This window comes from Pavona decussata, unplaced genomic scaffold (genome assembly GCF_977016875.1).
Source record: "Pavona decussata unplaced genomic scaffold, jaPavDecu1.1 SCAFFOLD_102, whole genome shotgun sequence".
In the NCBI taxonomy this organism is placed as follows: domain Eukaryota; kingdom Metazoa; phylum Cnidaria; class Anthozoa; order Scleractinia; family Agariciidae; genus Pavona; species Pavona decussata.
Window position 1 is genome coordinate 5,048,788 of NW_028145517.1, and position 23,471 is coordinate 5,072,258.

Below are 23,471 nucleotides of genomic sequence, written 5' to 3' on the forward strand. Positions count from 1 at the left end.
CATAGAATGGCAAATTATGACTTCACACACAAAAAAATACTTTTAAAAAATAGGGGATTTGCTAACTTAACAAAAAAAGGTATTTGTGCTGAGGGTTGTAAAATGTCCATTGGCCAAAAACTAGCTTGTTAAAGGAATTTGCAGCTGAGATGTGGTCACTTCAGATTCTTTTGATTCCCAATTTTTCCCCACAAATCTCTCCAACTTTATGCAGTCCCTTCAGTTTAAAACTGACAAAAAGTAGAGACATTTGAATAGTGAAAAGAGGACTTAAAAAGTGGCCAGATCTGCACCCAGCATTGCCATAAGGAGCCTATCTCTAGCAACTTGGTGCTCTTTCCAAACAATTCATCAAATCCCATAGTTACACAAATTCAATCTTTACAATGCCATCACTGTATTCATACTTTGCCCATGATCTAACCTGCACCTGATCAGTATGTTTTGATCCAACAGGAACTCAGAAGTTTTTCCTTTCTAATTTGTGTTCTCTCTAATCGCCATGAGCAAGTTTTCTTTGACAGGTCTGTATTTGTCAAGTTTTATAAAATACAGTGTTGCATTTATTCCATTGTGCAATATTATGTCACATAGTAGCACGCAGCATATTAATCAGAAGGACCAAGTGCAATGTTCTAGCTCCCATGCATCTCCAAAAGCTCAGTGGTAGAGCATCCAAACGGTTGATTTTACGAAACAAAGAACTTATCGGTTTCTTTTGTTTCCGCTTTGAATAAAAGAATGCAAAGAACGCCGACCCGTTTTTTGCTTAAGGTTTTTCTTCAAAATGAAGTAGAAATCTGCGAAAAAAAATACAGGGCAATGTTTTTCTATTAAATCAAAGACCACATGCAAAAATTCAGCTCATTTGGATGACATTTAAAAAAAAATGCCAAAATCGTCACTTACGATAGTTTTGCATAAAACCCTTCAATTGGAAGGTCTTAGGTTCGACTCGTGTTAGGGGAACTCGGACTTCCTTTTTTTGAGTATGCCTGTGTCACTGAATGAATAACATGTCATTCTCATTTTATTTACCGGGCTGAAAAAAATATAATTTTTTTGATACAGTCACCGCATTAATTTTATTCCAAGTTTTATATTCTTGACAAGGTGCGTTACGTTTTTTTTCCTTGACAAGTCCCCTTGTTCAAAAACTGGTATTTCAGTTTTTGAAAAAAAAAAAAAAGGTTTTGGTTTTTGAACAAGTTCAAAGAAAACTTGTTCACTCTAAGCTTAACATACGAGCAAGCCAAAAAACTTGTCAAAGAAAACTTGCAACTAGCCTTATTCTCATAACATGTCTGTTTGATCAAGTAGTGTCATACTGTAAGGAGAAATTAGATGTTGATCATTACTGGGGCTTGAAGGGAACCTCCACTCTGGTAACAAATTGACAGTTCAGTGTTGGAAATAGTGTCTAAATTCTAAATTGTAGTCTAAAACGTAGAAATGACATTCAAGTGTGCTAAAAATTATATATGATTATCAAATAGTTTCGCTTTTAAATTTCCTGGGCGCAGCCATTTTCAATTTTATGACGTGTAATGGTTGCCACTTTTGTTATTCAGCAACCATATTACGTCATGAAATCCAAGATGGCGGCGCCGGGGAAATTTAAAAGCGAAAATGGGCGATAATCAAATCATGTTTTGTCTGACACTAAGATATTATTTCCATGTTTTCCAACAAAATTTCAAAGTAGATTGTGTTTTCAACAATTTAATGTTAATATGTTTTGAGAGTGGAAGTTTCCTTTAAAGGGTCTACTATAAAACTGAAATCTATAAACTATTTTAGAGTTTGTTGTACAAACCAGATTAAATTGAATTTACAAGAAATCAGCTGCTTTAGCCAAATTGATTTTACGTGATACTCTGCTCAAACAAACCAACAAACAAAACTGCTTTAAAATTACTAACATCAAACTACCAGCAACATAAAAGAAAAATAATTTAACACAGCTAAAATGTGTTGGCAGTTCCTCTTTCTTATGTATTAATTAAATTATTATTGATACCAGTGTCACCGAACTACTTTCAATTCAACTATAACAGAACAAAACAGGCTGTAAAAATGTTTCAGGTTTTTCAAACTCCTCCAAATATTTATCTTGCCACATGCAATAAAACAATCACTTTTGTTTGGTCAAAAATTGATACATAAGAATAGAAAACACCTCTTCTACTCCATTGCATAAATAACATAGTTTCTCAGCCTCCTCTCATACAAATTGTGAAGGCTATCAACAACAGTTACGGTACAAACTAGGTGCCAAAATGGCATGCAATAAGTTCCTTACAAAATCTTTTGTAGTACAATGTACTAATTATTGATTCAAGTATCACAAAAGTCAACAGAGACGAAATAACTTATATTTTAGGAAAAAACATTTTGCCTTTCCTTACTGCGAATGCAAACAACTGAAAAGCTCTGCTTGTGAACTGCAAAAGCTCTATACTTTCTTACATTTTAGTAAAATGGTCATCAAAAATCGTAAAAATGTCACCTACTAAAATTTTAGCAGTCCATTGTGCACACTGTTGTTATTCTAAACCCTCCAAAAATAAAAGGTATTAGGATGTATAAAAAAACCTTGGATTCCCGGGATTTTTACTATCTAAAGTCTGAAAACCTTTAGTTAGTTATTAATAGTTAAATGAATATCAAGGACATCCCTCAACAGCGGGAATGTTGGTAACAGGACGTTGACGCCTTATGCACCATTTGGAATGAAGAAGGAAGATGAAAGTGAAGACCTGTCACATCAAGAGACATCGTATGTCAGTAGTAATCACAGAAACAACTGTAATTGCACTGGAGGTGATGGCAAGTCCTGCAAGTCCTGTTGATCACATTAACAAAGGCTACTGACTTGGCATCTGCTATTGGCCGGTGCCAGAAACAGTGCACCACTGGCACAAATACAAACTTCACGGGCATTTGGATCTGGTGACCCACTGGCTACTGTAGCTGTTTTCAAATTTTTGAAAGAAATCTTTTCTCCATCAAGCAAAACCTGCCGACAACAACAAAAATAAAATGTCAATAAAATTACTAAAACCAAAAAATAATTTATTGCTTTAAAATGATTTGATGTTTTTTGTATGAAGCCATCTCAGAGGAAATTAGCCATGAGTAAGTAAAGGTTGTTGTTGTTGTTGTTCAGAGTCTCAAAGTCTTCTGCAGGGCAAAGCAGGTCATGGGTTCACAGAAAAAGTGCTGAATTTAACCAATGACATTTCCTTACTTGGGACACCATGCAACGCCCATGAAACAAGGGAAAGCTTGATTCACCTCAAACAGATACCTTTTTGATGTCATACAGTGATACCAAACTACTGTTTTCTTGAATAATTCCTTGTTTTCCTTTGAATATTTTAGACAGTAGCAATCTGATCATGTACATGTAACTTTAATTTACCATGTTTTAATAGTAAACATGCTTGAATTGTTAGCATACCTTCCCATCAATGGACTTGATTGTGACATCCTTAAGACTTGTGATGCCAACACTGCCTGCTGCAGATTTAAACGTCATCCCATCTGGAGCATCCATGTGTAGGGACCGGGTCAGGGAAGCCAATCTCAGGTCCTTCTTGGGTGGGGCCCTCAAGTTTTGAGTCTCAACAGATCCACTGAAATGAGCTCCATTCGGACCTGACAATGAACCATATTTTTATCATGTAATTTATCATGGAAATTACACACAATGTATGATAAATGCCCAACTAAGATGCCAGCTAACTTGAAAGCCCTTGAGTTTTTTCGGTTGTTACAACTGATTCACTGAAATGAACTCCACAAGGATGTGTTGATGAACTCACTTGCAGGATACAGTTATAAGCAGTGATGAAGGAGGGACAGTGGCCAAATTTGTTGTCAGCATTTCATTTTATGTTCTTGAATTGATTAAGTGACAAACAATTAAATGTTTCACGATCATTATTTAGCAAAAAAATGTGAAGTTTTGTAGAGATGTGATTCAAAGTCTAAGAAAATACAAAAGCTTGAACATTTTTATGAGTCTTACAAAGAAAGTATGGCTAGTCGGCTAACGATGCCTGCATGCCATACATTCTTTACAAAAGACACAATAAATGACTTTCATATTTCCACAAGTTCAACTGAGATCTGTCTGAAACTTCACACTCTTGCTAAATTCAGTATACCAAATTTGTTCCAACCTGAACTTGTTTTTCAACTTAATCTAAAATTTCAAAATGTCCACCAACTGCAAATAGTGTTATTGCTAACCTTTTAACTAATATTAAAGGTTTCACGTCATAAGAAAAGAGGACTACAATGGTCTATCAAAAATACACATGTCGGAAACTTTTATCCAAGTATCGAGGGGATAAAATTAGTGCTTACTTAAAAATTCCAGTTTATCAGCTGCAAAAAAGATTTTATCTTTGTCTGCATACAAGATTTCTTTTCCTTGGTCTGTCTTTATGTAGAACCTTTGATTTCTTGCCACAACTTCATCATTGCCTATAAACAGCTGGCCAGTGATACTCCCTTGTGCTGAGCGAGCATTCACTGTCACATTCGCTGTGGATTGAAGTGTAAGTTCAGAGTTCTGAAATAAAAAAAGAAAGAACAAGAATGTGTTACATTGCCGGGTAATCATTTATAATCATCAAAGGACATCACATTTATCAGCAATCTGATTGGTTCTTAACTCACAAAACATACCACCACTATCTTGCAGTACTACTTTAACAACATGTAAGAAATGTCTGGACTTATTTTTGGATAATAAACTTCAGACAAAAACTTTTTTCCACTTATTTGAGTGTTATGCTGCAATTATGTATCATCAATATAATTGTACATGGACTCGGAGTCCAGCTGTGAACCTTGCTAGACATGAGTTTGTGATATAGTTTAAAGGAATAACGAGTATAATTTTGTTTAATATTCAGTGTGTGTCCAGGCATGTTTAAATCAAAAGCCACCTGGCTAATCAATTTGTTATTAGATGCCATAAATCACATCTTACCTGGCTAGGTCGTATCAAGTTTGCCCGTAATTCATTGACAAACTCTGCTTCACCATGATAGAGCTTTAGGCCTTGATCAGTTATTCTTAGTTTGCCCATACCATCCTAATAATGACAATAAACAGTTTACACTATCATCATAAAGCAATAAAATCCAAAGGAGAATGTAAGGGTGTGTAGAATGGATGTTTGTATCAGTAGCTACTTGGGTTGCCTATGAGTAACTGGCATACTAGAACTTGCTGACATTTGCTCAAAAGGCGTCTTGCTGAGCCTATTATTTTAGGATTTTTGATGCCCTCAAAACTGAGGAAACATTTTGGCTAATACACTGCTTCAAAAAATTCATTATTTTTACAACATTTACTATTTTATGCACATGTGTGGTTTGACAGAACATACATTGTATCTTTACCCAAAGGGCCATCTACAGCTTAAGCAGAATCAGTTTTGCTTCTCTACACCAATGATTTTCCCACATGTGCATGTATATAGGGAAAATCATTAAAATAATGCTTTTACTAGTAGGAATAAACCTTATTCCAAAACGGCTTCCTTTTTACTATTCTTTTGTTTGCATTCAAATTAGCCCTTCTTGCCTTGCTCAGGGTAAAATAATCTCTTGATTTTTGATCTCAAGAACAAGGCAAGAAGGGATAATTTGAATATGAACAAAACAATATTAAAACGGTAGCCATTTTGGAAATGTAAGGTCTATAATTGTGGAGGGACAATGGTGTTATGGTTAGCTAATGTCAGACTTTGAATTAGACTTTCAGTTGCAAGTTGGTCTGTGCATTGAAATGTTGTTCCTAAGACAACAAACTTTACTACGCATTGTCTTGCTTCACCCAGGTGTACAAACGGATACAGCAATATAATGCTGGGTGTAACCCTACAATGGACTCACATCCCATCCAGGAAGGAGTAGCAATACTCATACAGCTACAGTTACTTCATACTACAGAAACCAGGTTAAGCTCTGGCTAGACGGGCCACTTACATGTAGCCTTGAAGTGTGGCTTTACTCAAGTATCTTACCTAATTTAATTATTAACCCATTAACGGCCGAGGCGCCCAAAACCGGCCGATAAAATTCGCACGTCCGCGCTAGGTTCCTGCCTCCCCTAGAAGGGATAATTTTGTCCTCTATTGTTCTAATTGTCTTTAGAAAAGACTGACCAATCAGAATCTATCGTCTGCGCATATATTTTTAGGTCTTAGGGGGGTCTAGACACAAAAAGGTTTTTGTCTTCCGAAAATATCAGATTTCATCGATAATGGCGGGCCACGCGCTTTACGCTTAAATATTCAAGACGCCAATTTCGCATTTTCCGAAGGAAAACACACCTTTTCGAAACGGTAAATCGAAAGAGGAACTTCTAAGGAATACTCGACAGTTTCAACAGCGGAAATCCAAGCATTAATGGCGAAGAAATTATGCTTCGAGGAAAATTTGTAGTTTTACCGAGGCGACGAGCTGGCGGACATCTCAAATCATTATTTTCGCCATGGACTTTCTTGGTGATGTTAGAGCGTTTCTCGCAATACAACTCACAAAGAATTACAGGTTTGATTGTGGATTTGTACTGAAATACTATTCTAATTGATCGATTCTTCGTATTCCGAACAGTTTTTGCAAAAGTTTTGAAAAATGTGCTCCGCACGGGTCGATAAATTCGCTTCAAAATTCACTCGCAATTGCTTCAAATCGCTTGCGAGTCGGTCGCCTCGCGGCAAAAATTATACGCGTTTTCTTCTAAGACCTATACAAAGACTTATTTGAATAAATGTTTTAATTAGGAAAGCTTTATTGCCTGTTTTTCTGTCTATTTTCATTGATGAAACGTGATAACTGCCTAATCTTGCGTAAACAAACACGTCTCCTCGAGAGCGCATCAAATTACTGCCATGTGACGCGAGGATCAAATTTCATCAAATTTTCGAAATTTTTACCTTCAGCTTTGTTTTTTGGGTAATCTTTAATTCGCAGGTAGGGTATTTTATTCGACAATTAGAAATTCTAGCTATTCTAGACCAAAGGAGTGCTGGTTCTTTGACCCAGTAAGTTGTCAATTTTTACTGCACATTGGGTTAATTATTAACAATATGCTAATTTGTGAAAATGTCAAAAACACGTGGGCTGCAATGGGTTAAAGAATGACAATAAACAGTTAAAGTCAGAGTGAGTAACATTAAAGTCAGAGTGTATTCCAAGCCTCAAATAATTATTAAAGGCTTGGAACACATTCCTATATTGTACAAATTTAGTTATGCTGAGCTCTACTGCTTCCATTTCCCCTGGTTTATGTCAATTTGACTTACTTTGCTTTTCTTAACAAATTTGCACAAATTAGAAACTTTATTGAAGTTATCTTTCTAAATAATTGCAGTTCAAATGCCAGCTGAGTACATTCTAATGCATTAACTAGTCCAATACACATTAATAATTACATTAATTATTCCACTATTATGTCATTTCACCAAATAAGGTCAAGAGAACACGCAAAACATAAGACCATAATACACTGTACTGTCCCGGTTTGACTGGTTTACAACAGAGCGAATACGGACAAAGACATTTCACTGGCTTTCTGTGTTGTTTATGTCATTCGCACGCGCCAAAGCTGATGGAAAGATACATAATGCTGGGTGTATTTCAACACTCTTTCTAGAAAAAAAAAGCCAAAAGAACAAAATCTTTTTGTAGTGGAATAATAAATATCTCATTCGACGGTTTTACACATAATGCCTGCGGACATTTTGCTCATTGCTCGTATACTACGCAACTCGCAAAATATCCGCGCATATTACATGTAAAACCATCGAATAAGATATATGTATTAGTTAGTTGTAATATTTACCAGGTTAAAGTCCATAACTCTCATGACCCAAATGACGAGAGAAAGATTAATTATGGTCACAACCATAATCAGCAGAATAACAAAGTAGATGCAGCGCTTTCTCCATCCATAGATGCCAATCGTATAAATGACACTTGCAGGATCCTGACTATTCCAGTCAATTTCCTCTGTTGGTTGTGCTGGCATCTTGGTTGACTAGCGCACTTTCCCAAACCTACTGCAGGCAAAACAAAACAAGTTTGTCTTTGTGAGTATAATGTTTTGATAATTTCAGTGAAATCAATCCAACATAGACACCATTGGGAAATTTAAATATTTCAAGTCTCAGTCCCTTCATAGATAAGGGAAAAAACATCTTGCAAAACATGAGACAGCAAAATAGGACCATCTAAGCAAAATTTAATATACAGAGTCTTTACTTGAAACAAAAGATACATTCAAGGGCTCAAAACTACCATCATTTAGCTTTAGACACAACAGAGAAACACAAAACAAGATCAGATCCATCAAACTCTGGAAAAAAGATCAACTTGATAACTAACAGAACCTTACACATCAAATTTAACTAAAATTTTGTTGCCTAAACAGTTTAGCTAAAATTTAGTAAACATTTTAGTAAAAATCTGAAGGCATACACAGTACTGACAACTTTTACACCATGTGTACATTATTATAATATAGACATGTACATGTAAGCATTCACTCAATATCTGCTAAATAGCCCAAACAGTTCTGTTTAAAATATTAGAAATCAATTACATGGATTAACACTCCCAAAAATAATATTGAAACATGAATCCATTACGATGGACCATTATATTTTTTGGGGGAGAAGCTTTCCCAGAAAAATCATGTACAGGGTAACAAGTCAAAGAAATATCCCTAACTTGGTGAAAAAAAAATCATACAAAACTTGGATAATTAAAAAAATTGGAAAGAAGATAGTTGCTAAACCCCTTCCCAAGTACATTAATTTTACACTTAGTTCTGTTTAAATATTCATCAATCAGCACTTTCAAAAGCAGGAAAATTGAGTTGCCATTCCTCTTGCACTAATTAACAAAATATGCTGCAAACAATAAACAACTGTCCGCAGCAAAAACGATTCCCAGTGATTATTGACAGATAACAGGCATTTTTAAAATTATAAAAGTGAAATGAAACACCTGCTGAAATGCATATCACATCAAATACTTCAACAGAAATTATATCTTGCACACTGCTTGAGTTCTAAGTAAAATATTCCACCCATCCTAGCGAAGTAAAAAAACACACATTTGGCTGCACGCTTGAAAAGTTAACTGCGACATATATAAGCTTATGTAGTCCTATTATAGATAACATGATAGGCTTACCACCTAATACACGTAAACTTCGAAAGCACGAAAAGCTTTTGTAAGACTTTCCTGAGAAATCCAACCGTATATATGCTCAGCCTATACAGATGCAAATGCAGTCTATGGGGTTTTCATGCCGTTATGGCAAATGGGCGTAAACGCTGAATAAATTCCAACCACCCTTAAGCATAATATCATGATATGAGCAGAAGAATCCGACATTTCATTTTAAGAGGGGTAATCTTACAAACATTTAGTCACGACAATGGTTTTCTGCAGGAACAAATATTCAACTTCGGCCTTCATTTCCCATTATTTCGATTTTGTAAACACTGATTTTTATTAGGCAGACGTAGGTAACCATAAAGCTTATTATGTTTTTCAAAGTTCTTCACGAGTGTTTAGTTATTTCCACTGAAGTACCCTAACACTTCCTAACATCTTAAAAAGCAGATCATTTGAAGGATATTCATCCAATGTTCTTTGTTCTTCATTTTCTTCTGTAACTCACAGCAGATCAATTAACAATACAGCAAACCATTTAACCTGTTAGCATAGCACATTACACAAGAAAAGCGTAATTCCAAATCACTCAAGCCCGAAATGAGCGTGCACAGACTGAGAACGAAATTGCCATGACAAGCATTTGATTACTCTTTTTCTCTCTAAACGCAGGAAAATACAACGTTACGTAAAATGTTAAATTTAAATTGCTTACCTAATTGAAATTCTCTAAACCAAAGCCTGTTTTCTGAAAGTGTGAAGAGAGAGCTTGAAGACGATACACTACTCCACTTTCAGCTGTAAACACAGTTAGGGAACGAAACGACGCGAGAATAATAGTTGTAAGCGAGGTTACCAAGCTGTATGGGTTTTCGCGCTCATTTCCATAACATATCTGTTTGGTTTCTTTCCTTCCCAAAATAGCTCACTTTGATACCCACGGTGACAAGTTTAATACAGAAAATTGAATAGCTCCGTTGCAAAACCAGGGATGAAGTTTTAAAAAAGAGAGGAAGACGAAGGGGAGGGGGCCAAGATCACGTTCAGTACATAATCAAAAAATCATTCTTCTTTTTCGTTAATGGTGACTGAAAAACTGACAATTGTGTAATCACCCTCTCCTCAATACAAATTATATTCAACGAAAAAAAAAAAAAAAAAAAAAAAACGCTAAAATTTCGCTCATTCACCTTACAATAAACTTGTTGACGACCACCTGTCAAAAATAGCTCCCATCGAGTCAGTTCAAGAAAGAATTTTAAAATATTTCGTGATGTGGAGCCTCGTGAAGCCTGGATTGAAAAGAATTTGCTAGAAGGTATTTCAAGAGTAATCATTTTGATTTAGTGAGGGAGGAGGTGGGGTATTAGGATTATTGATAGAAATTTTACCAAATTTATACTCAGTCAGTCTTACCCTTAGTTCACGGACTCAAATACACTTCTAACGAAAGAGCAAGCCGCGATCAGTTGTTGCGATTTATATCAGTCTAAACGCAACAGAAGGACTTGAACATTTTTCAGGCCGACTTTTCCCTTGAAGACCCTTAAAGTTGGTATCCTCATCCGCGGCGCCAGCCATTTATGCATTTACAGTTTCCATGCACACATTGACGAAAAAGCGTCGTTTGGTATTTTTAATTCTGTTACCCGAGAAAAAGCCTACGTAATAATCGTCTTTTGCTTTTTGGTTTTTGACCATCGCGCGAAAGTTGGAAGGAGGGTGAAAAATGGGAAGGACCGGGAGAGGGGGGTCGCGATAGCGTGATCAAAAAGCAAAAAAAGCAGAAGACCCTAAGGACAACCGCTTGTCAAGGCAAGTCCACAGAACTTACAATTTAACTGCAACCTAATGTTCTTAAAAAGAAAAGAAAAACACGTTTTGTTGCAGCCAAGGATGATTGTAAACAGTGCATGAACGGACGAATGATCTAGCTTGTACTACGTCTCGTATTGTCACCCCGGGGCTTTTTCATCTAAATGAAAATCAGCATGAGGCGCTTTTGTATAATGGTACTCTTGCATGATGTTTTCAATTTGTCCGCATTCTTTGCCTTGGAAACAAGTAACCACATTGAACAGTTATGTTGCTGTCAAGACTATAAAACATCCTTCACTCGACGACGATGGACGTTCCACATAAATTTGTATTTATTTAGCTGTGTTATGCTGTATGAACAGCGGTTTCAGTTCTTGGCACAGACACTGTTAGTAATTGCGCGGAACGATAGATGGTCACTTATTAATATTTGGCCGGGATACGCCAAATGACCCAAATGACAGAATCACGATTTGTGAATTTCCTGAGTTTCGTTCACTGAGTTCCACTGGCAGACGGACTAAAAACTCCGGGTAAGTGTTAATTTTACCTTTACGCTTTTCAGCACATGAGGCCCAAAATCAGACAATCTAGAACATCATTTCACAAAGCATTGAAAAGAAAGCAAGTAAAGCAGTCGCAGGCTTAACTACTGTTTAGCAACCTTCATTCGAATGGCCATCTGAGTTTCTGGAGTTTATCCACACATTTGTCCACAGAACTGGCTGGCTGGAACTGCAAGCGAGTTCTTTACCGATTCAGCCGCTTCAATCCTCCGGGAAAGAGAATGTTAAAAATGATTCGGATATAACGCTGTTCTTAACTATAATATATTGCCTGACAACCGTATTATGTATTGGATTGCATATAGCCCCGTTTCAGCGTTTGTTAAATCGGTGATTATTTTAATGAAAACGTAACGAATAAACTAAATTGGTACACTAAAAACAGTCCACATATTGTGGCAAATTGGAAATTTACCCAGTCCGACTCTATTCCGTATTAAGTGCCCCAAAACGTTTTCTCTGTACAACACGTGGTTTCAATCGTATGGGGTGATATAGGGCATCCCGCAGAAAAAAAATTACCGCGAATATTTTATTTGGCCAAGTGCCTCAATGGCGAGTCAGTATACGATCTCGCGATGTAATAGCCTCATACGCTATTGGATACTGGCCAAGATGGAAAGCAGCAAAAAATCTTGAATTTCTCCAATCTTTTCCCGATAATGTGAATTAGTAAACACCACAAACTCCAAATTAGCGAGTTCATGTACATAGGGTATTTGAAGTCTATTAAAGAGACAATTGTCGCAAAGTTCTATGGTCTGGTAGATTAATTATAGGTGGATTTTTACGAGTCACCATATTAAGTTAAAGGTTGTGTATAAGTGAAAAAGGAATGCAAGAAACCCTGTAATGAAACAAAGGAAGATTTAAGAGCACAATGATGTTTTTCACGTCAATCCATTATTATTGTTGTGACGTCATCATTAATAATTGTCACCAGTGAATGCATGACATTGTTTTCAAGTTGTATTCATTTGATATTGGTGTATAATGCGATGTAAAACGAGATAGACCATACTGACTATGAATCACCCACTCAAAATTAAACGTTAACATAAAGTCCATGTTGAAAACAGGACATTGCACGAGCCTGAAGCCAATGCAAGAACTTTATACACTTGGAACTTGCAAGCAAGGCCCTTTTTTTTTACTATTGCATATGCTTAGATTTCAATAGCTGTGTAAATTGAACTCGCTATTTATTTATTTTATTGAATTCGTTTAGAAGCACGCTTCTAAAGCAAGGACCCGCAATCTTGGACAGTTAAATGATAAATTTAGACCACCTCCCCCCCCCCCCCCCCCGCCCCATTTCAATCATGGAACAATGGCGCATTTGGCGACAAGTTTAGATTTAGCGGAAAATTTATCATTGATTTCTTACGTTTGGGGCTCATTTCTCTTTTTATCGTATCGATCAACGATTACAGGTTGCAAACTGCAAGTGTATTCACTAAATTGTCATTGGTGTTAGTTAATAATTGCTATTGCAAACCTCCCACTGTCTTGAGCATGAATCGATTAGGACAACACTCCACTAATTATCCCACCTGGACAAGATGCTAGCAGATGACACGTTAACCCCAGCTACAAAGTATAACTGTATTGTCAATTGTATACCATACCAACGCTCTGAATCTCTTTGGAGAGAGGTGTTTCAATATCTGCCCACGGTGAAGTATTCGATTAAACAATATACCGCCCTCTACACACGAAGTATGGTTATCGTTTTGAATCTGTGGTTGAATCCTAAAGTGCGACCATTAAAATGAATGTTAACTATGGCAAAATCATAAACCTGTCTTAATTAAGCAAAAACAACCGAACCAAGTGTATGACAGTAATAAGCTAACAAATTAGAAATCACAAAGACTTTCTAACCATTTGTTGTCCTCTCTGTTCCACACCAAACAGAAAACAGAAAACATGGGCGCTATCGTGTCAAGAAAGAAAAGAACGGTTGTTTCTAACAGCCAGCCAGCTCCTACAAGTCAGACTACTGCGCATGCTGAAACCACTCCGTCTGAACCGGATAACCATGCCTCCAGACACGATGCCCAACAGCCAGTTCTCGGTTCCCATGACGACGAGAATGATCAATCACTAGAAGAGAGCGATAAGAGTGAGTCGGAGCATGAGAGCAATGATGGTGAAAACCACACTGACCAGGACTCAGTGAGGTCGTTTTCCGCCAGCTTGGAGTCCAACAGAAGTGTCAAGGAAACTTCAAGCACAGTGGAAGTAAGCGAAACAAAACCAATGATAGATGGAGCATCTTCAGAGGAAGAGTTCACCAAGGCTTGGAGAAAAGCTTTACTGGAAGACTTGAATATCAGCATCGCAGACAATGTTAAGATTGTCAGGATATTTACAAGTTCCACATTTACAGGTAAGCATGAAAAGTTGTCGTTGTGGATTGAAGGAAAGTATAAACGGTTTGCGAGCCAATTTCTGCTCACGAACATCTTGAGGATCTAAAGCCGTTTAAACTGACTTTCACCTTTAGGACACCACTTAGGGACTCTAGGGACAACTCCTATTTAAGGGTTCACTTGGGGTGGTCTCTAAGATAACTGACAAGGACAAAAACAACGAAAACTTCATCCACAGGAAACTGATCAGTACTAACAATAGAAAATGTCGGCCGGCGTAGTTAACGGATTACACAAGTAGGAAACAAGGAGCATGGGCTTATCGGAGTTTCCATCAACTCAGGCATTATTTGTGTTGATTTTAACTACACTTACCTGTCTTGTTCTGTTTTTATTTTTCTCTGTTCAGATACCTTCGTGGAACGTAACACCCTGATGGAGCGAGTTTACCCTCGACTGAAATCCTACTGTCAAGAAAGAGGTTATGACTTCCAAGTGGTGGACATGAGATGGGGAGTCCGGGACGAGTCCACTGATGATCACATGACTACTGAACTCTGCATGAGAGAGCTGCGCGCATGTCAGAAGCTGTCAACTGGACCCAACTTCATTGTAAGTTCATATCCTCGTAGCTTCTTCCCTTCTGGTTTTAGTTTGAGAAAGACTCGTTACACACGCTGCAGATGTAGACCTAAGACACAATCATCATGTTTTAGTCTAAAAAGGTAAAAGATTTCTAACCCCAGACCTGGCAAAGCCCACACAGAATCCAAATATTGCCGGGTTTGTCTCAGTTACTTGTTATCAGCTTTTAATTTCCTCTTGATAAAATTTCCGTCCTTTTCAAATTTACAGACTTTTCTAGGTCAGAAATATGGCTACCGTCCCTTTCCAGCCAAGATCCCCGCTTCTGAGTTTGAGAAGCTCCTTGGAGCAGTTGACAAGAAAGACGATCACGAACTGCTCAAAAGGTGGTTTTGGCGAGATGACAATGCTGCTCCCGCCCAATATCTGCTGCAGCCAATCACATCACTACTGCCTCACTATCGTGACTATGTGAACAATGAGTTACGTAAGAAGGCGTCCGCTGATTGGTGGGCAGCGTTTGAAAGAATGCAGGTTGTTTTGAGGACGGCCGCTGATCATATACTTGAGGAAGAAGAGCGCCAAAAGTATTACATGTCAGGTAATGTATTCCTGTTGAGTTGATTGACACCACGGTGGCAATACTGTAGGCGTTCCATTAGAAAGTCAATGCTTCAGTTTGGGCTCTACCCCCATGTTAGAGTGAAGAAACTTTTCTCTTTGTTTGTTTGTGTCTTTACTGACGTGATAAAAGAATAATGGCGAACCTTCACTCTTCAAATATCAAGGGGTACGGAAAACAAACGCGACAGACTAGCGCTCCGTGGGGTCTAGTGGAGGCTAGGAGGATTAAATAATACTTTCAGTTGCTTCACGCTGCAGTCGCCAGGCTAAAATCAGGAGGCTTGGGTTGCAACGAAATACCACTATTAAATAAAAGTTTTAAGTTGGTTTATTTAGGTGCACATGTCGCACATCAATTTGTAAACAGCATTAGGAAAGTACTAGCCTGTGAACGCAGACGTATTTCCGGCTGTCGCCACGTCTGCGTTCACAGACTATGTTGTATGTGAATTTAGGTGAAATAGCCGAAGAGGCATCAGTCCCCGAACAAATATTTTCCGTTTTGTGACATAAAGTGTCGAGTATCTTCATAGCGGTAATCCCTTCTCTTAGCATTTTTAAGTTAGGTATAAAGTATTTTTTACTTTATACGCCTGTGTGGACCGAGAAGTCCTGTGGAGCAGATTACCAATCGACCTTGTCTCAGGACTCAACACAAGTCTTAAATGCTTACCCAAATCTCTAACCCAAAGATTAACGGGCCTTTTATAATTGTCCTCTTTTAGTAACGGAAGACGAGATTCGTCGTGGAATCGTTACAGTCTCAACGCCAGAAAAGCACTGCTTTTGGTTTAAGAGGGTAATTACTGATCTTATCCAAAATGCTGATGATCGCGAAGCTAGAAAATTCGTGGACAAGAGTAACGAAAACACCCACTTAGTAATTGACGAGTCTGCACAGAATCTGCTGACCAGATTGAGAGAAAAAGATCTCCCAGCAGCATTGCCTGCATCCAATGTGATCCAATACAATGTCAAATGGACTAGTGAGGGTATCAGTCCAGATACATCTGCTGAGCATGCCGAATACCTGGAAAAACTATGTACCGATGTATATAGCGTTTTGACTAGCATGATTCAGAAAGGTATAAAAGAGAACGAAACTGATGACAGCAAAGATTCAGCAGCTGAGGAGGTGCTACAACATGCCCTATTCTGCCAAAGAAAAGGGTTACCCTGTCAAGGGCGAGATGATTTCCTATATTTAGTGAGGCAATCCTTGCTAGCAAATGAAAGCCAACGTGTGGCCATACTGCATGGGGAGTCAGGCTGTGGGAAGACTTCCATTATGGCCAAGATGGCTGTGGAGATTGGGAAATGGCTGGAGTCGCCTATTGTGGTGTTGAGATTCATCGGTACATCTCCAGAATCTTCCAGTATCAGGTTGCTGTTAAGAAGTGTCTGCCATCAGTTGTACACGATTACAGAAAATGATATTGGAGACATCCCCGAGGTAAGCCTCACTCCAAAAACCATTTTCAGCAGAACGTAATGTGCTTAAAATTTTAATTTTGTAGAATGAATCCTGATGTGTAACCATTACTAAATTAGAGCTAACGAAATAGTATCTTCCTGCAGTACTATTTATTTTGTTAGCATTTGATTCATTGCAAGTTCTTTCGTTTTGCATTGTTTATAATGCAATACAAGGCAGTTCGTAGCTTTCAGTCTTTGGGACCGGAGATTGTCACAATGGAACCATTTAGAGTAAAGATACACCGGACAACTACATTCTCTTAGCGTTGAATATTATGGACCAAAAGGGTGATATCACATAAACTAGCACACACATCTAAAACTTCGTGTAACCGGCGTCAAGCCAAATTATCAGAGTTTGTATCTAATTGGTTCCAAACAAAACACTGTCACGCATGGCAAATTAATCAGAAAAAATTACCTATCTTATGATCAGTAGCAAGATATTGATCGGTGTAATGGATTTCCTGCAGGATCTAATGGAGTTGCAAGATTTCTTCTCAAAGTGCTTGGATGAAGCCTGTACATCTCGTCCAGTGGTGCTGATGCTTGATTCTCTTGACCAGCTTTCTGCTGGCGAGGGAGGAAGACGCTTAGATTGGTTGCCTAGAAAACTACCTGACAACTTGTACTTGATCATGTCGACCCTACCTGGCTCAGAATACGAATGCCTTCCTAATTTAAAGGTAAAAAGCACGTGTGGTAGCAGAAAAAAATTATATAAAAATAACTAGACGTTTCACGTGTCTGAAAAACTAATCTTCTTGACTGATTAACCCTTAAACATTTTCCTTTTGGTTTTATTATTAGCCATGGATAATAACTTCACTCGCGCGGCATAAAGAGAGAAAAACCCATATCAGACAAACGACAACGCCATGCACATTCTGTGATAAAACAATTTAATGGCAGCAACCTGTTAACAGAAGCAATTTTGACAGTCCTTGACAATTTCTAGTAAACCTACCTCAATGTTGTTGAAACAAGGAAATTAGGTAAAAAGCCTGACATTTTCATATCACCTGTGAGACAAAATATATACTACACGCAACCCATACGTTTCTCTTTATAATAACTAATCGTGTTATAGCTGCTTTGGACCATAAGGAATGTTGTGTTGAACAAAACAAACAACTGCCTTGATGAACTCAGCTTGTTTGTTTTAATGTCATAATATGCAATTGAACGCTACACTTCGTGTATGCAATACAGTAATGTTCTCTTTTTTTTACTGTGCTGTAGGTACTGTTTCCAGACTCGTGTTTCAAGGAGGTTCCAAAGCTTCCAGTAGGTAAAGCTGACATCATTTTGGAGAGCTGGTTGTCCTCTTCTCAGCGCACCTTGACGACAGCTCAAAAAGAAAAGGTTTTAGGGGCCTTTCAGGAGTGTCCATTGCCCTTGTACCTGAAGTTGTCGTTTGACGAAGCTTGCCGCTGGAGTTCATTCACCCCTGCAAATGAAACAAAGCTAGCGTCTGGCGTGAAAAACGTCATCAATGATTTTCTAGATCAAGTTGAACGTCGGCATGGAAAGATTCTAGTCAACCAAGCATTAGCTTACATCACTGCATCCAAAAATGGCCTGACAGAATCCGAATTGGAAGACGTCTTATCGCTGGATGATGAGGTGCTTAATGATGTCTATCAGTATTGGACCCCTCCCGTAAGAAGACTGCCACCACTCCTGTGGATTCGTATCCGCTCCGATATCGGAGACTACCTGATCGAACGAGGAGCAGATGACGCTCGCGTGGTGTATTGGTACCATCGCCAGTTTATCGAAGTGGCCACCGATCGTTACTTAAAAGTGAAGAGAGAAGAGGTTCATTCCAAACTTGCTGACTTCTTTACGGGTAAGTGGTCGAGTGGTTCAACAAAGCCTTATGTCGACAAAGACGGACATACGGTGTTGAAGGATCGTTTGGTGGCAAGACAACCTCTAATATTTCACAACCAGAAAGGAAGGGTGCCGATTTTCAACTTGCGAAAGTTAAATGAGCTGCCATACCATCTTCTGCACGCAAATGAGGTCAAGAGGCTTAAGGAAGAGAGTCTTTGCAACTTTGAGTTCCTTTTAGCAAAACTACGAGCAACGTCGGTAGAATCAGTACTCGATGACTTCACCGCCGCACTTCTTTTAAATCCAAAAGATGATGACTTCGTCGTCCTAGAGAAAACGATGCAGTTGTCATCCTTTGCGCTGAAAGCCGACCCCAGTCAGCTGGCCTCCCAACTTCTTGGAAGACTACTCCTATGTCGCGATAAAGATAAATTTAATGGTATCAACCACCTTCTTCAACAGGCGTATTCGTCTTCAATTCCGTGCCTCATACCAAGTGACAAATGTCTGACGACCCCTGGGGGATCCTTGATCTCTTCGATGAAGATACCCGGAGAGTCAGATTCACAGTGCTGTGGTTTTAGCTGCGACGGAAAAACTGCTTACATTGCCAATTCATCCACCTCACATGAGCTGCAAGTCTTCGTTTTAAACTTGCAAAACGGAAAAACTCTTCAAAGAGTAACTATTTCAGAATCCCAAGGTATTGGCCTTGTGTGGAGTATCCAGGGAAGCTTTCTTACACCAGACCTTCTCCTATTGGCAGGATCCGCCGAAATATTGCTTTTGAAAACATCCACAGGACAAATTGTACAGAGATTTGGTGCCCTTGCACAAGAAAGCCAGTACAGTCCGATGCCACCAGTCTCATTTGTGGACGATGATACGCGGATTGTTGCAATAACAGACGAAGACCTGAAGATATGGACTGTTCACGGTGGCCGTTTAGTGCACCAGATTGACATAGGCAAGATTAATACAGATGAAGAGTACGGGACTTTGGGGGCAGCGGGGTGTCTGGCAGCTTTCAGTGTTCATGATTCAAGAAGTTTCAAAGTCCTCAACTGCAGGACAGGAGACGAGCTTCGAGAGGTCAAGGTATTCAGCAAAGCCGATGCATGCTGTATAGCTGAAATCAAAGTGACCTCTAAAGAGCAAGTAGTCGCCACCTCCTCAGAGAGAAACAATCTTCGTTTGTATGATATACACTCGGGAGATCTAGTCAGAGAAGTTCCTCAATTTAGAATCAACTCAGGCCTTCTTCGTCTTCAAGTAATAGACGACGGCTCAAAAGCTGTGGGTATTTCTGACTATGAAATTATGATTACAAACCTCGAGGATGGAACCGTGTACAAAACGTTGAAGAGTGATTCATTTGGAACGCTGATAATACACCAACAATTCTACACAAGAGATGGAAAATTTGGAATTTCCATTGCTCACGACGAGGTAGTTCGTATTTACGATTTAGAGAAAGCCGTTACAGAAGGAAAAAAGGACGTTGCTACAGCCTCTAAGGATCATAAAGCCGTGTCTTCAGTTGACTCAATCACTTACCTGACTCGTGGATCAGATGACAGACATGCTATCGCGATAGCAAAAATTAACAATTCCAGCGAAGTTCTCATTTGGGATACTTTGACTAGAACAAAGGTGCGTGCCCTTAAAGTGTCAACTGATGACATACCACCCAGCACTATTCGAATGCGCGGAACAGCCCATGCTGTTGGCTACATCCACGACAAGAATTTTCTTCATTTCCAGGTTTTTGACTTGAAAGCTGGAAAGATTGAACGATGTCTGCAGGGTAAAGCATCCAAAAGAACAGAAGCTTTTGGTTTCATTGACGACAACCATGTCATTGCCCTCTCTCGCGGACGACGTAACTTGAAAGTTTGGAACATCAATGATGGAAAGCTAGTCAAACAATACAAGTTTGGTCAAAAATATCGATTCGAAGACATGCTTGTCAGCAGAAATGGAAGTGCTGTGGTCTGTAGCCAAGTAGGTCAGACTGTGGACCATGATGATGAAACGATACCTCTTGTCTTGTTAAATCCGCAATCAGAACAACAGAGGATCTTAGAGGAAAAAGGCACTCAGCTGCTGCTCTGGAATGGATGCATTGGAGATGACGGACGCTATCTTGCTTGTTTAACCAAGGACTATGCAGCACTGCTTTGGGACTTGAAAAGCGGATGCCTAACACACAGGCTGGAAACTGATGGTGAGGATCCTTCCGTAATCTCCACGGCAATCTCAACAACCAGCAACACCGTTCTCACTGGCCAAAGCGATGGAGGCATCAACGTCTGGGACATTGCCAGTGGAAGTCGCATATATACGTTTATTTGCAATGATGCTGATTCTATAAATGTTACACAAAACGGCCGAGTGGCATTCTCAAACTATCGTTCTAGCAATCGCAATATCGATGCTTGGGATCTGGGGACGGGCTTAAAGCTTGCTTCCTTTACGTCAGACTGGAAACCCGAACGAATGATCGCAGCTGGTAACCACCTTGTGGTAGCGAAAGCTGACAAACCAGAGCTGATGTCGCTACGACCTCACATTTCTGGATACACAGAAAATTTGCCAAAACAAGACTCACCGTTTAAGGACTGTCCGCTCGAGAGTCAGCTGCAATCCAGTCAAGATTTTTCTAGCGGCACGGAGCGAGATGAAGACGAAGATGCCGATGACGATTCGGACCAGACTGACATTCAGAAAACAGAATTAACAAGAAAAGCTGTCTACGCCAGTCCAAATGTTATTATCGGGGGTGGAAGTTCAGTGTTTGCATCAAAGAATATTTTTTTCTCCAGTAACGTGACGATTAATGGTATTCCAATACAAGATTTGTAATTGTCTACCTTTTCCTTCGGACAGCCACTGAAGTTGAATCATGAAATGCGGGTATGCCATTATTCCATGAGACACTGATGAGACTGAGTCGCTGATACCGTGAATGCCTTTGCACTGACAACAAGGATAAGTGTAAAATTGTTTAAGGTCTACAATTCCTCGACTGTGCGAAAGTTAATTTCCTATCCAAGAAAAAGATTTCTGTTCAGAGAAAAACTGCATGTTCTAACATATACTTAGGCGGATTGTCCACTGGTATATTATATGATCTAGTAGCCCAGTACACTAGAACTAACAAGAGCGCGTAACTGCTCACCAACTTTAAACATGCCACACGAAGTCAGCATCACTCGACGTTGTGGGCTGGTTCAGCTGCAGTGGAAAGACATCACCTGATTTTTACAAGATTTTTACTGTTGCCGAGCAATCACGGAGGCTAATTTACTCTGAATCTTGACAGGCATTACTCACTCGAGGATAAAAGATTTGAAAGTTTCCTGATAAAGATTTTTCTAAAAATTTCTATTTAAGCGAGTATAGTTTGAACGATTCAACATAATCGTTTACGAGACTTTCGTGTTAAAACCAGTAACTTTAGTTTTGTCTTTTTTTAAACCCTTACTCAATGTGATTCTAAATGAAGTCATTTATAATTATGATTCAGTAGTTCATTGTTCTCTTAGAAGGCTCTCTCGATAAATTCACCCTTAGGTTGCCCACCGACCCTAAGTAATCGGATTCCAAAGACGCACCAGGTTCATGTGGTAGGCCAAGCTTACAAAGCACCTGGGCCGGGTTGTTCGAAAGCCGATGAACGCTAATCTTTGATTAAAAGTTAACCGACGTTTTTATCTCGTTTATTAAAAATTTTTTTAAAAAAAGCTCATTTTAAGCTAATGGTCAAGAAAAGTCAAAGGCAAAGCTAAGGGACAAAAATCGTTTGACGAATCCTTACGGATAAGTAAATATGCTCGAATCAAAGTTTACGTTAACCGCCAGGATTAGCTTAATCGGGCTTTGAACAACTGGGACCTGAACATCGCCTTTAGGAAGGCCAATATGATAACCGAGACTCCAAGCTAACTCCACCACATGAACAGAAGATGGTTCTGCTATAAATGGAAGACTTTGCGAATAATTTGTCGAAAGGCGGGTGCCATTTACTTTAGGAACGTTATGACATCGGTCAATAAAGAATCCCTTTACTGACTTTTTCGGATACAAGAGACGGAGAAACAACCCTTGATCAGACGGACCCGCGTGTGTCAAGACGAACCATAGTCTTTCCGCCAAATTATCGGGTGGCTCGTAAAAAACTTGATAGAACTACGAGACGCTGATGACCATAAGAGCAAGACTGTGTGTGCCAGAGTTCGTCCTAGACGGATAATTTGTCTTTAGTATGAAAACAGCGACTTGTATTCTAGATATGTTTATCGTCAGAAGGCTTTCCAACATTCGATCGAGCATGAAAATGGGAGAAAAGACCACTCTTCTCTATTGGGAAGAGAAGGAAAAGAGGGAGTTCACTGGCCTTAAAAGCTCAAATTATGGCCGAAGATAAATGAAGAACACTGAATGTCATGTATGATAAATAACATTAGAATTCACTGTAGATGTGACGTATAGTTCATAATTGAAAGGGTCCAAAGTGAATCAAAAGCAAACACGATATCTAACAAAACAAACAGACGGCTCGTGTTGACACACCCCAATAATGGTTGCCTATTACATTATACAGTGGAACCCTCGATTTTTCAAAATTCCCAATTCTTCAAACCAAAAGTTGTTTCCCGTGGATTTGCTTCGGTCAATTTTTTACCCTCAATTTCCCGATCTTTCGAACCAAATTCAGTTTCCCTAGCACTAGGGCTCGAAAAATCGGTATTCCACTATTTAATTAATACACATGTATTCTGGTGAGCGGTGTGGCGAAATTAGAATATGATGTCTCAACAAAACAAAAAAAATTACCGGAAGGTACCGTTACATGGCCTTCATCTGAATTGTCACACTTTACTGAGAACGATGCACAGGATAAAGGTTCGACTGTGGAGGGACACAAGTAATCGGTAATTCTTTTACCGCTTCATTCCGGCAGTTTTTTCATTTAC

At 38.9% G+C, this 23,471-nt stretch overlaps 2 protein-coding genes across 4 annotated transcripts; one reads left to right on the forward strand and one right to left on the reverse strand.

Moving 5' to 3' along the window:
* Positions 1-1,069: 1,069 nt before the first annotated feature.
* LOC146471801 (zeta-sarcoglycan-like) lies at positions 1,070-10,071 on the reverse strand. The gene is made up of 6 exons (XM_085120352.1): positions 9,925-10,071; positions 7,870-8,086; positions 5,006-5,110; positions 4,375-4,582; positions 3,464-3,660; positions 1,070-3,019 (listed from the first exon to the last, which is right to left on the reverse strand). The coding sequence occupies exons 2-6, from the start codon at positions 8,053-8,055 to the stop codon at positions 2,858-2,860; spliced, it is 858 nt and encodes a 285-aa protein (XP_084976478.1). The 5' UTR covers positions 8,056-8,086; positions 9,925-10,071; the 3' UTR covers positions 1,070-2,857.
* Positions 10,072-10,976: 905 nt separating this feature from the next.
* LOC146471802 (uncharacterized) lies at positions 10,977-22,972 on the forward strand. 3 transcript variants are annotated; one of them, XM_085120354.1, is made up of 7 exons: positions 10,977-11,566; positions 13,518-13,985; positions 14,378-14,580; positions 14,824-15,154; positions 15,903-16,630; positions 17,127-17,339; positions 17,896-22,972. In XM_085120354.1, the coding sequence occupies exons 2-7, from the start codon at positions 13,523-13,525 to the stop codon at positions 21,355-21,357; spliced, it is 5,400 nt and encodes a 1,799-aa protein (XP_084976480.1). In that variant the 5' UTR covers positions 10,977-11,566; positions 13,518-13,522; the 3' UTR covers positions 21,358-22,972. The 3 variants fall into 3 exon arrangements, with proteins under 3 accessions (XP_084976480.1, XP_084976479.1, XP_084976481.1); XM_085120353.1 differs by having other exon boundaries at positions 10,977-11,560; positions 13,511-13,985; XM_085120355.1 differs by having other exon boundaries at positions 10,977-11,560.
* Positions 22,973-23,471: the final 499 nt, after the last annotated feature.

What these genes read in the sequence shown, in the direction of transcription:
- LOC146471801 (XM_085120352.1), bottom strand. Translation starts at nt 8,055, where the DNA reads ATGCCAGCACAACCAACAGAGGAAATTGACTGGAATAGTCAGGATCCT. An exon ending in ACTTGATACGACCTAGCCAG is followed by an intron (nt 4,583 to 5,005) that starts GTAAGATGTGAT and finishes TTTTTATTTCAG; the next exon opens with AACTCTGAACTTACACTTCA. An exon ending in TGATAAACTGGAATTTTTAA is followed by an intron (nt 3,661 to 4,374) that starts GTAAGCACTAAT and finishes GTTCATTGTCAG; the next exon opens with GTCCGAATGGAGCTCATTTC.
- LOC146471802 (XM_085120354.1), top strand. Translation starts at nt 13,523, where the DNA reads ATGGGCGCTATCGTGTCAAGAAAGAAAAGAACGGTTGTTTCTAACAGC. An exon ending in CAACTGGACCCAACTTCATT is followed by an intron (nt 14,581 to 14,823) that starts GTAAGTTCATAT and finishes TCAAATTTACAG; the next exon opens with ACTTTTCTAGGTCAGAAATA. An exon ending in AATGCCTTCCTAATTTAAAG is followed by an intron (nt 17,340 to 17,895) that starts GTAAAAAGCACG and finishes ACTGTGCTGTAG; the next exon opens with GTACTGTTTCCAGACTCGTG.